The 16,480-nt window shown below is 47.4% G+C and overlaps 4 protein-coding genes across 4 annotated transcripts; 2 read left to right on the forward strand and 2 right to left on the reverse strand.

Annotated features, from left to right (window-relative positions):
* Window positions 1–1,486: 1,486 nt before the first annotated feature.
* On the forward strand, window positions 1,487–1,924 carry F5147DRAFT_658626 (uncharacterized protein; the record flags this gene model as incomplete). Its single annotated transcript, XM_041434473.1, has 1 exon — window positions 1,487–1,924. The coding sequence occupies one exon, from the start codon at window positions 1,487–1,489 to the stop codon at window positions 1,922–1,924; it is 438 nt and encodes a 145-aa protein (XP_041285667.1).
* A 4,647-nt stretch (window positions 1,925–6,571) lies between these two features.
* Window positions 6,572–6,895, reverse strand: F5147DRAFT_788740 (uncharacterized protein; the record flags this gene model as incomplete). The annotated part of the gene is made up of 1 exon (XM_041442998.1): window positions 6,572–6,895. One exon carries the CDS (start codon window positions 6,893–6,895, stop codon window positions 6,572–6,574), a length of 324 nt encoding a protein of 107 aa, XP_041285668.1.
* A 3,656-nt stretch (window positions 6,896–10,551) lies between these two features.
* F5147DRAFT_44240 (uncharacterized protein) lies at window positions 10,552–11,698 on the forward strand. The gene is made up of 5 exons (XM_041429890.1): window positions 10,552–11,044; window positions 11,104–11,295; window positions 11,352–11,448; window positions 11,502–11,517; window positions 11,605–11,698. Exons 1-5 carry the CDS (start codon window positions 10,892–10,894, stop codon window positions 11,663–11,665), a joined length of 519 nt encoding a protein of 172 aa, XP_041285669.1. The 5' UTR covers window positions 10,552–10,891; the 3' UTR covers window positions 11,666–11,698.
* Window positions 11,699–13,298: 1,600 nt separating this feature from the next.
* F5147DRAFT_755630 (uncharacterized protein) lies at window positions 13,299–14,640 on the reverse strand (the record flags this gene model as incomplete). Its single annotated transcript, XM_041440337.1, has 4 exons — window positions 14,552–14,640; window positions 14,298–14,499; window positions 13,517–14,245; window positions 13,299–13,422 (listed from the first exon to the last, which is right to left on the reverse strand). Exons 1-4 carry the CDS (start codon window positions 14,583–14,585, stop codon window positions 13,299–13,301), a joined length of 1,089 nt encoding a protein of 362 aa, XP_041285670.1. The 5' UTR covers window positions 14,586–14,640.
* Window positions 14,641–16,480: the final 1,840 nt, after the last annotated feature.

Consider the following 16,480-nt stretch of genomic DNA (forward strand, 5'->3'; position numbering starts at 1 on the left):
CAGGGCCGCATAATTATCCGTGTGCGACTGCAGTAACCGGCCATACATACCAGCAGTTTTTGTTCATGATGTTGAGCGTTTGGGATTATATCTATTTATTTACAGGCGCTGATACCATTATCCAGATTCCAGAAACAACTATATTGGTCAAGTCAGCCACGAGTTGCGTATTGTGCCATCAACAATGACGCCAACGGCCCAATGCGAAATCAGAAACACGACTCACTGTTCAGTTATGCTATTCATCCAATGGTAGCCACATCCTCAATGCAGTACCACAGACCTGCAATCTATTGTCATTACAAGGTGAGTAATGGGGTTCAATCCTGGAGGCAAACTGAACTGCTTATACTCACATTCCATCTGCATTGAAAGCCTTTGCAGCAGTCGCTGTCTAGGTTGCAACGCTGTCTCAGTGTGCCGCACGCACTGACAGACATGCATGCCGTTAAAGCAGTAAGGACGGCGACGAAAGAGAAACGCATGATTTATGCAAAGTTATACGAGCTTTGTAACGAGGAATATCGACTGAGGGGAGGGGTACACTAAACACGGCTTGTTTTTATGTCGTGAAAATAGTGTTGTGGGAAAAACATTGGTTTGGAAGTTTGCTTGCACCTGGTGATTCGTGAATGGAGAACCTTGGGGATTCAACGTTCAGTAGATTGGTTGCTCCCGGAATGACAGAACTTGGTAGGGAAGATTATAGAAATTTAACTATTTGGCTTGGCAGATCGGTTGCGCCCGGTAAACGTTAACAACGAGTGACGAGTCCCCTGGAACATCATGCGTCATTATTGAGGATGTCGGAAGTATATATTAGCCCCACTCAATTTAATTTTATTTCGCCCATTTTATTTTATTGCAAGTGATATATATACAAGTGACAGACAGTGAGAAATAAAATGAGTTCTAATTGAGGTCGACCATTTTATTTAATTTCTGAAAGTACAGTGGTGCGTGCTGAGATTAGAATTATAATGTGCCGAGGCGACACATTGAGCGACGCAGCCTGAAGCTTGAAGCTTGAAGTCTCGAAGTCCAACGCCAACAGTCATGGATGATGGATTCCAGTAGACATTCCCCACCGAGAACACATACCCAGGAGTGCCGGATGTGTTCGAGCAAGTGCCCATGCTTCATGAACATGCGCGGCCTCCTCCAAACACAGATTATGATGCGCTACACACCCCTTCCTTCAATCAATATAACGGGACCCTCATCCAGCATGCTGACACTCACCAGATACCCCGCCCCACCACACCAGTCTGAGATTTGGAGACCAGTAGCATCCCTGCGCTCGCATTGTTGAAACTCCACAATGACGAGCATACCTAGAATCCAATAGTGGTACTCAGAGTAGAAATTAAAACCTCGCTAAAGCTCGCTAACTTCCGGCTAGAGTTTGACAAAACTCGGGTAAGGCCTGCAAGAACAGCCACCAGAACATGCGGCACACTCGGCATCATAGCAGACTTGGAAAATTATGCCTGCTGCTCGACCACGACCTCCTTGTCGTTCTGCACGACTCAAAGCACTGCAGACACCCTTTCGAAAAGAGAGATTCTCCATGGACCAAATGTCAGGGCCTGTCACCCGTGGAAGGGGTGGCAAGTCTCGAGGTTCACGAAGTACTACCGGCCCAGATCAGCCCAAGTTTCAGATACAATGGCTATCTGCTCCCTTCCGCACCCAGAAGGTCATCAACTACCTCCGTGACCACTCAGCTGATTGTCGGATATTATTCCCCTCTGAAGTAAAACAATCACACCCTGATGATGGCCGCCCCTCGGCCAAAGATAAAGTCTCAATCTGCGCTATCATTGCCAAGCATGTCTTTGAGGACGATGGTGACTATACAGACCACTATGCAAATGCACCGGATAAATTCCGAGACTCTACGAACAATCACATCCAGGCGTAAGTTTGTCTGATAGTCCTCCCCCTATGTACTAACATCTATTTAAAGTCTCAAAAAAAAATATCATGAATGCCACGATCGATTGCATGCCACTGGTGCTGGTGTCGTGCCGCAGGACGAACACGCTCCCCAGAATTTACGTGGTATGTATCCCTTTCATATTTAAGATAGTCTAACTGACAAATTTCACAGCGCAGGTACTCAAAGAATTTCCGTGGTACGACGATCTTGCTATCATTTTGAGGGGGAATCCGGCATTGTCCTCTCGAACAGTTTCATCACGCCCGGGAACGGACCACGCCGCCAATTTTTTTTCAATCTCACATTCAGCTGGGAGCTCATACTCTAATGGCTCGAATTCTGGAAGCGCTCAGTATGGCTATGCCCCTGGCACTCATCCTCAGCCTAATCTTGCCAGTGCTAATAATCCTTCTGGCGCTCATCCTTCTTCCAGTGCTCATCCTCCTTCCGGTGCTCATCCTCCTCCCGGCACTTATCCTCCTCCCGGCGCTCATCCTCCTCCCGGCACTCATCCTCCTCCCGGTGCTCATCCTCCTCCCGGCACTCATCCTCCTCCCGGTACTTATCCTCCCGGCACTTATGCTGCTCCCGGTAGTCACTATGGATTCAGTCACGCCCCTCAGCCCTATCAGATGGGCTACCATGAGGAGCATGCCCAGCGCCCCCGGTATCATACTCAATCTCACAGCACGCCTCCCCCCTCTGACTCTCCTCTCGACGAGGATGAGGACATCAACATGCTAGATTATTCTACCCTTCCCAATGATGGGGAGGGGACAGATTTTTCATTTGGTGACCTACCGCCACGCAATCACCCTGTGATGCCTGATTACCGGGACGAACCTAATGTCATCATCCTGGATAGTCCACCTAAGTCTAGACCTGCAAGATCAAAGCGACCACCTCCTCCATCATCCCTGTCGCTGTCCCCGTCCCCGTCCCCATCCCCCTCTATCACTCCCCCGCCAAAATCAGACTTCATTCTACCGCCAAAATTGCAAACTTCCCACCGCGACAGTCGCAGTTCCTTTGCGCTCGCTGATCCGAAGAAACATCTGGGCACGGCGTCACCCACGCCTGTCTCTCGCCGCTCTTCAGAGAAACGTCCGGGCACGGCATCACCCAAGCCTGTCTCTCGCCGCTCTTCAGGGTCATCCTTGCAGTCTAGACTGTCGACGTCATCGGCGCCTGCAGCGATGTCTCCGACATCTAAAGCTGCGTCCTCCACAGGCAAACGCAAGCAGACGAAGAAGGCACGGTCTGATATTCAGAGCCAAGTTGATCTGATCAAGGACGAGATTGGGAACGCGCAGTCGGATAGGATTACAAGGGAGGAGCTGAAGAACGAGCGATACATGCTGAAGTATAATCTTGCGCATCAGGTAAGCGAGCACAGATTCCTCAAGACCGAACGTGCCGACGAATGTGTGGAAGCTGCTGCTGCCCATCAACGTTCTTTGGAGGCAAAGGCCTCCGAGATCCGCCTCCGCGAGGCAGAGGCCAAGATGCATGATGCATTGGCACATGCACATGCTGAGGAGGCAACAACGCTCCGCCTCAAGATTGAACTTGCTCGGCTTACTAATCCTTCTGGGTCTTGAGGGTGTGCTATCCTGCTGTTCATACTGCTCATATGTTACACATGTTACTTTCTGTTACATTGATCTTTGTGTGTACTAGCTTGCCAATAGAATCTGCAACTATTCCTACTCTCCTCTCCTTTGTGCCCCTGAGTGAGGACTGTCCAATAACAAATCTTTCAACATCTCTCTATGAATGTGACCAGGTGTCCCTTCATACAACCTATCACCCACCTGCCCATTCCCATCTGGTCCTTCATCTTCACCATGAGCAATATTATTGTCCTCCTGACAAGCCCATTTCACTGAGCCCCTGTTCCCTGTAAGATTGTGCTTTTCTTCAAAACGGATTATCATGTTGTGAAGTATCAAACAACACTGAATCCAATAGGACAGCTGCCTGCAGGTCCTCTGCTGAATTGATATTCTGTCGAAGATCTCGAAGAGATTGGAACCGCCCTTTCAATGCAGAAAATGCGTGTTCGACACTGGACACGGACCTAAATAAAATTAAAATGAAGAAAAATCAGGAGAAAAAAATATACAAACTTTGGAAAGATAATAATTGAAGGTCCTCTGATTTGCTGTTAGTTGTCCATTGCGGGGCTTCCTTGAAAGGAGGAATACACCAGGTGTTCAGTGGGTAAGCACTGTCTGCCCAGATCCAGTGATCAGCTGGCAGAAGTGTGTCGTGCTCTTGATAGATACGAGTGGATTTAAATGCATATGCATCATGGACACTTCCAGGGTGACCAAGAGCATAATCAACTATAAGAAGATTATGAGGCATAATGACTGCCTTGAATTTTTTTAATTTTTTAATCATAAAAATAAAAATAAAAAACTCACTTGACAACCAAGGGAATACTTAGATTTCCTATCATAAAAAGCCTCATGGAAAAAGCCTGGAGTTGCATACAGATCAACTGTGGTCCCATCAACAGCTAGGATCCCATTCTTCCACTCAGGGCAAGTGGTAGCCTTTGCACTATACTGCCGAGCAAGCTCAAAATCCTTTGAGTCGTGGGGAGGGAAGACCATGAAGGCATCATGCTGGTCAAGCAGTGCGACCATTACACGATTAGTACAGTTGACAACAGAGCCAACACTAACGCCTGCCCATTGAGACACATCCACTAGAGAGATGGAATTGCCATAGTGGCCAGCACGGTTGAGAAAAATTGCAAGTTGAATAGCAACAGGAAGCTGGGGGTTGTTTGAGTTAGTTGTGAAAAATAGGATGGCCAGAGATTAGATCAAGGATGTCGTCAAAGATTTCTGGGTCCACGCGTAATTTATGACGAAATAAAAGAGGGCGATGTTCTCCAAAATGAACAAGAAGGTGGAGCTGCGGGGCCCTTGGGAGAGGTTCCTTGGGCCTGTGGAGTACACGAGCCCTTAAAACTTCATCCCGGAGAGTCGAAATAGCATCTTGGAGGCGGTTGTAGTGGGCAAGAACATAGTCATCAGAAAAGTCAGATGAGTCGTCAGATAAGCCAGAGAGGACTGGAGAAAGAGGTGAGGGAGGGGTAATCATGACATTTAAGAAAATATCAAGCTCTGAGTCATGGGTAAGATCAAAAGATTCAAAACTTGAGATAGAGTCCATAGAGTCATCATCTTCCATGACTTGCTGATATCTTGCCCTGGCTACCACAAGGGCAGTCTGGTCAATATCATTCAGCATCTGTGCATGGTTGGATTGACGAGGCATGATGGGGATCAAGGGTATCAAAACCCCTATCTGGTGTGCATATGTGACGTAGATTTCAGCGGAGTTTAAAATTTCGGAATAGTCCGGTGTTTCATCTCACGTCGTAAGTTGGCGTCGTTCTCGATCTCACCTCGCACCTCGGTCCTCAGCACCCAGCACTTAGGACACAGGCCTCAGGCCCATCATGGTCATTACCTTATCAGATGTCATGCATGCAAGGTAAGTGATTTTGTGCTTTTCTCGAGCTCACTAACTTTTGCTCTTCTCTAGTTCTATTTTAGTCTTATCAGATGCAGACCCACCTGACCAGCAGCGCCTCATTTTCGCTGGCAAGTCGAAGACCGATCACATTGGAGGTGGAGTCTTCTGACACCATTGACAAGTCCCTCCTCCTCCTCTTCCTCCTCCTCCCCCGGCCGCTTAACCGTCGCGTCTCTCGTTTCTGCGGAGGGACGCAGATCTTCGTCAAGTCCTCTTCCTCCTCCTCCCCCGGCCGCTTAACCGTCGCGTCTCTCGTTTCTGCGGAGGGACACAGATCTTCGTCAAGTCCTCTTCCTCCTCCTCCCCCGGCCGCTTAACCATCGAGTCTCTCGTTTCTGCGGAGGGACGCAGATCTTTGTCAAGTCCTCTTCCTCCTCCTCCCCCCGGCCGCTTAACCGTCGAGTCTCTCGTTTCTGTGGAGGGACGCAGATCTTCGTCAAGTCCTCTTCCTCCTCCTCCCCCCGGCCGCTTAACCGTCGTGTTCCTCATTTCTGCGGAGGGACGCAGATCTTCGTCAAGTCCCTCCTCCTCACATCTCCTTGCTGGTCTTTTTTGCGAGAAGGAGATACTAATTTTGATGTTTGGTCTTGATGCTGCTGGTAAGACTATCCTGTATAAGCTCAAATTGTAACTACCATCGTATTCAACGTTGAAACTGTCAAATATAAGAACATTTCTTTATGATACTTGTGCAAGTTTCCCCATCGCATGCTTCGCAAATCCTAAGTGTTGTTTGAATGTCCGACATCGTGCCAATGTGCGCTGGGTATTACTCAGCTGTGTTACTTTCAACCTTAATTGAGTTTTGTCCAACTCCAGCCGAGAGTTAGCGAGCTTTAGCGAGGTTTTAATTTCTACTCTGAGTACCACTTGTATATGTACATGGCATTAAATAACAATAAAAGATGTGTTTGAGCAGGGAAGGCAGATATGAGTTTTTTCCCTACTGTAATTGTTATAGTAGTATCTGTATACACACAGCAAATAATGAAACAACATATCAATTACAGACAGAGGGAAAACAAATATATGGTGACAGGAGATGAATGACAGAAGGTTGTGAAAAATCAAAAATCAAAGGAGACAAAGACAATGTGGACTCAAAAACTGGAGAATGGGAGGACAGGAAACTGGGACAACGGGAGAATGAGAGACAGAAGGACTGGAAAATGAGAAACTGGGAAACTGAGACGGGAGACGGGAGACGGCAGATGGGAGACGGGAGACGGGAGACGGGAGACGGGAGACGGGAGACGGGAGACGGGAGACGGGAGACGGGAGACGGGAGACGGGAGACGGGAGACGGGAGACGGGAGACGGGAGACGGGAGACAGGAGACGGGAGGATGTAGGAGACAATTGGGAGATGGGTAGGTGTCGGAAAAAAGTTAGGTACCATTGTAATACTGCCGGATTACAAGTTCAGCTCAGCACCTTAAGAGGGCCTTACAAGGCATTTTAACGGGCCATTCTGAGGCACAGCGAGGCAAAACTCAACATAAGGTCATCAAAAGGGCCCTTATAAGTGCCTTTTAATGGGCATTAAAATATCATCTTGCCTGTTTAAAAGCCCTTATAAGGACACCCTCCAAATAGAGCATTATAAAATGTCTTGCAAGGCCTTAAAACCCTGGGAACTTTTTTCCGACAGGCAAAGATGGGAAAATAAATACAGTACATATCCCAATAATGCATATCCCAGTAATGCATATCCTAGATAATGCATTGACTTTGGCAGGGTCCCATCGTGGGCGCAGCCATTATGCACTAAAAACTTCATACTGAATAATGCATGAACTTTTGAGGGTAATATGCATTGTCTGGGTACTATTAATGGGGGCTGCATTGTTCTATGTGTGAATATAAGCAGCAAAATATGCTAGATAAGATATCACAAAAGTCTTTACAATGTCTCAATCCGAGCAAAGTTGTCAATAAACCTACTCAGGAAACTGCTAAGCCTATTGAGATTGAATCTGATGACGACGACGACGGCAACAACATAGAATTGAGCACATTATGTCAGCGAATTGAGACCGCCTGCTTACAATATGGTAATCCTCGGTTAGCCTTAGAGGAACTCTGTAGTTATTGTGGTCAGTTGTGACGGGAGGAGCTACAGAATGCAAAGCAGGCATCATTAGATCAATATTTTACCAAGTAATTGGTGTACTATCTACTGTGGTTATAACAAGGTCACACGGTGTCACAGTGTGTGACATCCAGCATCGTGCATATCCATGGTAATGCATGGCATTTTCAGGCTCCCGACCATATGCATTATTGGGATATGTACTGTACATTCAATGATACTGTTATATATTTTGTAATTTTGTCAGAATCCTGCTCAAAGAATGTAGAACTGACTGATCTTACTATGTACTATGTACTTTATGTGGTGGTAGATTGTGTTTTTAGTTTTTTTGAACTGCTCATAAATGTATTTTCAAAATTATTCAAAATGCACAATTTATTAGGATGCAGCCTGAGGCCAGGAAGCCAAAGGAGGGCGTAGCCCTCCTTGGCTTCCTGTGACGAAGGAACAACACTCATTTTCCTCCCCTGAAGGAGCGCGTAGCGCTCCTTCGATTTGTGCCGAAGGCACAACGGGCGTGAGCTCGTCTCGGCTTGACCAATCGACTCTGCATGTACCTTGAAGTGAGGAACATGATACATTAAATCCTACACTGCGCAAAATGAAAGACCGTTAATCAGCCAACGTGAGATACATCCAACGACGAAATGTCTTGTCCATCGTCAACCGACACCGATGAAGCTACCCTTCGCCAGCTCACCCACGCACAGCTACAAAAGGTTGCGAAAGTATGATTCGGATTACTTATTCAGGTTCATTTGCTCACTGACCAATATGAAGATGAATTGATCATCAAAGAGATAGTAAAGATGACCAAGCTTGGGGCTTAGTTCCTGGTCTTCGTCGCAAGTATCAAAGATAGCGGCAAAAGCAAGTGGTGAGAATCATGCGCGAGATCACTGTAAGAGATAGCCTGACATTTTCCAGTAAACAGTTCTCTTATCGAGGAAAACGACACCTCATCCAGTGCCGCACATGCGGATACGATCACACACGCTCTGACCATTGAAGAATCATGGAGTTCGCGGAACACCTTACCATCAAGGACATAATCACCGAAGGTGGTCCCAATAGCTTTTCCTATTCCGCAAAACGTCGACGAGCTGATATTCTGGAAGTTGTACGAGGTTCAGCTGAAGTGCAAAAAGTGATCATACGGGCATATAATCGAAAGAAAGAAAGAAGAAAACGAAGACGCGGGAACAACCGGAGCAAGGTTATTAGTCGGCAACCCCGGCCCCTAGTACATCATGCATCAGGTGATACAAGTGTGGGCACTATTTAGGTAAGCTCGTACTATATTCAGGGCGCTTGGCAAAATCCGGGGGTTCTGATTAGCACGTGCGTTTCGCTAGGTTCCGGGAATCAATGTACAGGTGCCTTTTCATCGAATGCTACGTTCCCGTATGACATGTCACTGATTCGATTATCGAGTGTATAGTGCCAGTAGGTTGCCAACTGTACGATGTGCTCGTTCACAGTTCTCTCTCCTACGTGGTGAGTGGTAGGCAGTCACTCACATGCAGCTAGGAAGATTCCGCGAGTGGTTTGAGCGATTGAGTCTGTTCTGGTCATGCTTTATCCGTTGCTGTAAGCAGCCCTGTTCAATTCGATTATTGAAGTACGTGACGATGTGTGTCACTTGATGTCGTTTACGAAGTATTCTGGAAGTCAGCACCTACCTCAAAGCCTTCCGCTGTGCTCCTGGTAAGCATCATCTCTATGCATTCAATGCAGACCCCTCATCCCGTGCCCAGGACTCCAATAACAAAAGTCTGGAAAAGAAGACCATGATACTGTTGATCTGTTGATTGCCCTTTTGGTGATGATCAGTCCAGCTTGTCCCTCACCGAGTTCGATCACCTTGGCGGCGGCAAAACTCATCTAATATCCAAAACGAGCGCTCAATCCAGCGCCTCGCCACCGTTTATCCATTCCACACTATCAGAAGCCCAGTTAAGCGGCTCGCCCCAGCCAACCAGACAATTCACATAGCACGGACAGGGTGTCAGGTCCGATGTACACCCGTGCATCATGCAGGACATGCGCGTTTTGACAAGTTCGAGAAATCAACCATTCACAGTGACATTCATCGTGGGTAGCTTTTTGACTCGTCTGAGTCATTCTTCCAGGCGATGAGCTATATACAGTTTAGTGGGTCGAGGGTCTTCGACTCCGGCCTTTAACTGACCTTCCTTCACATCCATAAGAGCTCATATTCAATGGACCTATGAAATACAGGAATTTGAAGGGAAACGGTGAATTCTGGCTGTTTTCTTTAATGCTTCTTTAGGTTGGCTCTTAGTAGGTGCGATTTGATTGTTCGCTCGAACAACGATTGCGTGTCGCAATTACTCCTCACTTGTATGCGACTGTCGATGCTCTGACCTACTGTCTATCGTGCTTTGCCTCCTGTCCGAAATTCTTGGGCAGCTGCGTGGTAGGGTGTTTACCGTGACGAAAGGGTTCTGTCATTTCACTCAATTTCTTTTACGACATACGCGCTTATTTTCTGCCCTTAAGAACTTTGTTACTGCCTTCCAATGTACATGCCATCAGCATGCCTTTCCGCTGTAGATTTCTTCCATCCCCTTCACTCGTGTATATCCATTATTATCTCGATCAGATTCACGTTCTCGGTTCAGCTTGGCGCGCGACTTCCGTTCTTGTCCAGGAAATAGCGCTGGCGCTTCTAGCGCGTACTTCGGCAATCCCTCATTTGACGATAGGCGAGCCTACTTTGGTTTTTATGCAACATTCAGGGCCGAGAATCAAGCCTTGCTTGGGCGGTGCGTATCAATTCGTTCCCGAACTGAACTTTAACGAGCTATGTAGTACTTACAGAGTAATGCACGAAATTTCTCAAGTTCACAAGGCATTCAAGTTATGGGGACAGTTTGTCCCCTCTGAAACCTTACCTCTCCCTTCCAGAGATGCTTCAGGGCATAAATTTTGTTGTGCAATCATACAGCCACATCTGCCGCTCCTCCTAAAATGTTGGCGCTCATTGTGACGAAAGGAAGTTACACGTGCATTCGAATTTTCTGTGCTGCAAGACTAAAATACAGTGGCGTTGCACCATCACGTCCTAGGCGCGGTCAACATGAGGCAGTATAAACCCTTTACGCGACCTATATATCCTCGCGATTGTTCTTGACTCGGATAAATCGGTTACCGCCTTACTGCTGCTCATGTCCAGCCCAAGTGAGAAAACTCGAGTTGTCAGTGGGTGCTCACAGTCATCTCGGCCACACACCACCCCGAACGAGAGCTTTTTCGACAAGTTTCCAAACAAGTGGGATGCTCCAAAACCCTTCATTTCTCGGCATATGCTGCTTCGTATTCACTTGGCGCAGCGATCTGCACTGGTTGTACGACCTCTTGCGAGAGGGAAACACCTGGGAAGAATTGCATCGTCAATATCTAACCCAACTTAATCAAGTGAGCACAGTGGTAAGTCGATGATGGGCATCAGTCATTCAAATTGATCGCATTAATGTGTTCTTGCGCAGCAAGGACTCGTGCTTGCCACTGCGGCAGTTTTTATCTCCTCAAATCCACCACTTGTGAACGATGTTGACTACACATCTAAGGCATCTTACGCCTGTTTGGCGGAGTCGCTTGTCTTTTCATTATTTGGGCTATTGTTCCAGCTGAAGGTATCTGCCGCCGGGATCCTTTTTCAAAAGCGTAGTGCTGCAGAAGTGCGTATCGTCTATTGTCGAAGTGGCAGGTTAGAGTTGACCTCACCGTGACACAGATTATAATCGAGAGGCGCTGGAGAATATTCTGGCACCTCCTGGGTATGGCAGTGCCAATCGTCATCTTTACTATATCAGTGGTGCTTTTGCTCATAGGTGAGCAGTTCACCTCGTTGTGCGTGGTCGTGACTTACACAGTTCATCGTCAGCTATTGTGCTCACGGGGTTCGCATCTCACTCCGAGACTGTCCAACTTTATCTGAGCATAACATTTGCTTTCCTTCTTTGTTTGTCATTTGGTGTCGATTTTAGGTTCACCATTCTACCACCATTTTTCGAACCTATGCTTCCGCCTTGTTCACACGAGTGGTAAAAGACCTCAGGAAGCGGGCGAATCTTGAGTATTAGTGATGGAGGTTCTGCATGGGTACTGGCATGTCATAAACTTTTCGTGGTTGGATACGATGTCTGTCCTTGTTTGTTTGCTTGGTATCTGGCGATATGTTTTCCTTTTTCTCTAATGTCGTGCTGGTTAATTCTTGTATTCTTTAGCGTCAGAGATGTATTAGTACTCACTGAATAGTCAATTCTTCCAGTATCTCGATCTTTGTCGGTGTTGTTTGGGACGTCTGTGTGCTAGTAGGTATCCATTACTCCTTCCGAAATTAGGCTTTCAGTACTATTCCTTCTACGAATCCATGATAACTTAGGTTCAGTCGCTGCTCCACATTGTCCATACTAAACGCAGTTTTTCGGTTTGTGCAGCGAAACAAGTCAAACTAGTACTTGTACAGTATCATTACAGCTATTTTCAATAAAAGTTCACTTAGCTGCTTTTGTTTAGTGTTCAAACAGAGGCGCTCATGCTAGCTACCTTTGTAAGTCATCATAACTTTTGGGAGTATTATGTAGTACAACGACTGCCGACCGTCATCATGCCATCATGCACAGAAACCGGCTGTTGACATAAGTGGGTTGTCCACAAGCACGACTTGCCTTTGACAACATTTTGGTGTTTCGCACAGCGAAGGCTTCGTTGCTTGACAATGAAGATCACCTACAGTTGATAATAGCAGCGTAGTATGATACAACCATCACCGTGTGCAGCTGGTCGCAGGATCAATCAGCGCGCACGTCACAACAATTGCATCGCCCCGGCCAAGCCCCATAATTGACGTAGGACTTACAAAAGTAGCTACTAGCATCATGGATCGCCTCGCTCCAATAATAAACGAAAGCGGTCAAGAGATTCTTGTCTCGATATGAAAATAGCTGTAAAGCCGGCTCGGTGGCTATTGCCAATCCACGACGTCATGCTGTGCGGACGCTGCGCTTGCTCGATTGCTGTGTTGCTGAGGGAGATTTTCTGCGGGAGTCCTCGGAGCATACTCTGGCGGCCGACACCTATGAGTGAAGTCATGACCAAACATTCGCATCTCCAGCCTGCGGCCGCAGCATCGATGACTCCCAATTCGTGGCTTTCATGGATCGCATTCAATGGAGAACACTCTCATAGCAGCGGCCTCGGCCTCCTTTTCCCACCATATATTCTCTCAAGACGACCGAAGGGGGTCCTTGTACATATCGTACTTGCTTGGCTTGATCAAAGACATGTCATCTAGACCACACTAAAATTGACAACAACTATCTGAACTATTGTATCGTATCAGTATACGAATACCCGAAGCTAAACATCAACTTGAAGGGAAATCTTCACAAGAGTAAAGTAACCCCTGGTACCTAAATGCGAAAAAATCGATCATATCATAAGTAACAAATAAGACGATCATACATAGATTTTTTGTTGACTCGATGTCGTGGAAAACAAGGAAGTAGTAGGTAGCCGGTATCGAGGGCGGGAATAAGAATAGGAATAGCGAAAGATATGCATAGAACGAACGACAGATTAGTACAGCGTGAAATCGTAAAATATCATTAGTTTCATGTCGGATTCGCGTGAGTCAAAAACGCGGGACTGTTTGACTTCAGCGCCTTGAGATGTAGATTTATGCTTTACTAGGGACGATCATCAACGCCTCCAATATCTCTTCGAGGCCTCGTCCGAGACCCTCGCGCTGCCATTCGCCACCGACGTCATCGAGCATGGCGATGCTGTCACGCTCACGACCACTGAGACTCAGCATCATGTTGGTTGAGGGCGTAACCTTCCACACCAGGAATATGAGGTGGCGGCTCAGGAGTTGCGCAGGTAGTGAATGATGACAACGGAACCATTGATGCCGGTGTTGATGCGAGCAGATCGGCGTAACTCATGAACGAGAGACGCTTAGTGGGTCCGTGCGTTGGAGACGGAGGGTGGGAGATGGTGATGGGACGTATGTAAGGTGAAGATGTGTAGGTTGATGAAGGCGACAGTGTTGAGATGGCGATAGGGGGGAGTGCAGAGGAAGGATGCTCCGCAGTCGTGGTCGTGGGTGATGGTTCGACTGATGAGAGCGTGGAGTAATATACAGATGCAGGCGTGCTGATAGAAGGTGCGGCAGACGCCTTGCCACTTGTACCCTGTTTTGAGGGAAAAGCGAGTGGGCTCGTCTGGATGCTCAACCGCTGCGGACTGCCCGCTCCCACACCCGGCGTAGATAAATTAAGGGGAGTAATGGGCCCCTGCTGAGATGGAATGCTCAGCAACAAGCTCGTCCTTCCTGATGGACTTGGGCTTCTGCTTCTCAAGCTACCGATTGGGCTAGCGAAACCGCTAGTAGTGAGGCGATCACGATCTCGCGAAGGACTGACGACCGAAATGTAATCTTCCTCCATGGGAGAGGAGGCTGCGAGAATTGAAGCAGCACTATCGAGCACAGAAGGTACACTGTGCTCGAGTTGTTCAGTGCCTTTTGCACGCGCAATGCGATGGGGATTCGGGTGAGAAGGGGGGGAAGGAGGGTGCATGGGCTCAATATCACGCTCGAAAATTGCGGATGACGATGAATGACTGTAGTTGCGATAAATATAAGTAGGTATTTGATGAAAGTGGAGTGGCTTACGCAGATGTCGGCGATGAAGGAATTGAAGAAGGTGAGCGAGAGCCCATCCTTGTTGTATTCAGGTGCTGAGAAGTATGAGTTGAGAGTCTATGTTCCCTAGTTGAATCTTTCTGGGGAGTAAGCAGCGTCGAGTTGGACGTCATACGTCTGAGATCAACAGGGGGCGAGTGTTGCACACTGGAAGATGGCGACATAGTCATGGCTACCAACGAACGTCAGATTTTCAAAGGTAAGAACAAAAGATAAAAACCTACGTTGAAATGGGTCTGGAGAAGGATGAGTGGACATTTTACTGTGGATGTTGTCGGAACTGTGACTGTGTTGGATGAGTGAACAAAACGTTCGTTGAGTGTGGTTATAACTTTACCAAAGGCGCTGTGCAATGCCGCCGAAATGCTTCCGAAGGTCCACTGCAGACCACTAAACCGGTCCTTGGCGGTCCTTCCGATGGTCCCGCTAGTCCGGCATCTTCGATGATCATCCTCACGATACGCATCACAGTGATCACACGTTCTCCACGGCCACCCCAACACTTGAATTAAGCGTACCCGGCCGCATGCCATCATTCATTCATCACCAACTATCGATCCCTGAACTCAGACCTACCGGATCTTCTCGTTCTCACATTTAGCAGTGCTTTCGGAGCATAGCCCATTTCGTCCAGCCTGATCTCCACACGAGTTTCATGCAGGGCACTGGGTTTCTCAGCTCCTTGCTTCGCATTTCTCATTTGTTCGTGATAACAAGGGTCTGCTGACTGACGCATCCATTCTTCCGACGTTCTTCGAGTCCATTGCGTGAAAAGAAGTCTTCTCTACACAAGGATGTGGTTACTTATCAGACCCACATGAGCTCATTATTGTCAATGATACTTCGCTATCATGATGCGTCGGAGTGTTGGTCAAATGCTAGTCACTCCGTTTTACATCACCGCAATTAATCCAGAACTTGCCCATGGCCAGCAGTTGCTGTTGCTGTTGCTGTGCTTTCTAAAAGTTTGTTCTGACTTGTGAAGGTCGTATCTATATCAGTGGCCCCAAACCAGTGATACAGCCCGTTCTAAAGCATTCCGGTAGTTTCAATTCCCGTATCTCACAGAGCCTCCAACATACGCTTACGACATGATCAACGTTGCTTGTTGTCACATGCGGGTTTTGTATGACGTTCGCATGATTTTCATAATGTATCATTCTATCATAGAACGCCCAGTGCCTTCTTCTCGAAGGTTAGGTCGGCCGCCGAACAACAATTTTTCGGGGGTGTGTTGATGTCACGATCACGGCATAAGAATCTTGTGTCATTCTTATAGGGAATGGTCGCCGGACTCCATCATCATGTGCCCGTCGAGTATCCAATCGTCGTACAGAAAGGTTGATCGTCATCATTGAACGTTGAACGTTAAATGACAAGCAGAGCTTGTACGAGCGCCATCAATCTTGTGGCTGAGGCATTTAAACCATTGATGAACAGGATGCCATGGATGGTCGCCGCTTTTGCACCGACTGATCAGTGGACAGTGGCGCTTCAACGTTTTATGACTACAAGCAGTTGTGGTAGCGGTCAGATCTTTAGATGATACAAGATGAAGATAATTTCTTGCACCTGAAATCTAGGGATGCGTTCCTTTGCATCAAGAAATGTCATGGGTTCGTAGTCCGCTTTCGGATGCGACACTATTAGCTGATAGGATGAAACTCATAGAACGTCAGGACAGGTACATCAGAGAGAATAACTTGAAATGAACCTCATGCAGGCCCCCCCGCCTTCTTCATACTGTGCTCCTTGTCCCATTCATCGTCATCATCGACATAGTGTGTTGTCCTCCACATCTCATAAAATCGCGAATAGAAAGGCGACGGTAGGATGGTGGTGTCGAGCGGCTGGCCGAAGATGTCCACGAGGTCACCATCGCCACTGACTTGGCTATCTGATCGAGTTTCCCCCTTGCTCACTCGTACCTTTCCGGTACATGAATGCACGTTGCCGTAGTAACGTGTGGCGGACAGGAATCGAGGGGAACAGGTGATGGATGTGTACGTCTTCTGCCCCCGCTGTACAGTGCCACTCACTCAAACACGGCAACTTTTCCTACGCGCCGCAATTTTGACCCATGTGTTTAAATTGAAACTTTGATAAGAACCATAGGCAAAGAAGCGTAAGAGTGTGCTACCTTTGGGATAGGT

This window comes from Suillus discolor (assembly GCF_016758755.1).
Source record: "Suillus discolor strain FC423 chromosome Unknown F5147scaffold_118, whole genome shotgun sequence".
Classification (NCBI taxonomy): domain Eukaryota; kingdom Fungi; phylum Basidiomycota; class Agaricomycetes; order Boletales; family Suillaceae; genus Suillus; species Suillus discolor.

Excerpts from the sequence above, each read along its gene's own strand:
- F5147DRAFT_44240 (XM_041429890.1), top strand. The coding sequence starts at position 10,892 with ATGCTCCAAAACCCTTCATTTCTCGGCATATGCTGCTTCGTATTCACT. Across the intron at positions 11,045-11,103 it reads TTAATCAAGTGAGCACAGTG|CAAGGACTCGTGCTTGCCAC; the intron begins GTAAGTCGATGA and ends GTTCTTGCGCAG. Across the intron at positions 11,296-11,351 it reads AAAAGCGTAGTGCTGCAGAA|ATTATAATCGAGAGGCGCTG; the intron begins GTGCGTATCGTC and ends ACCGTGACACAG.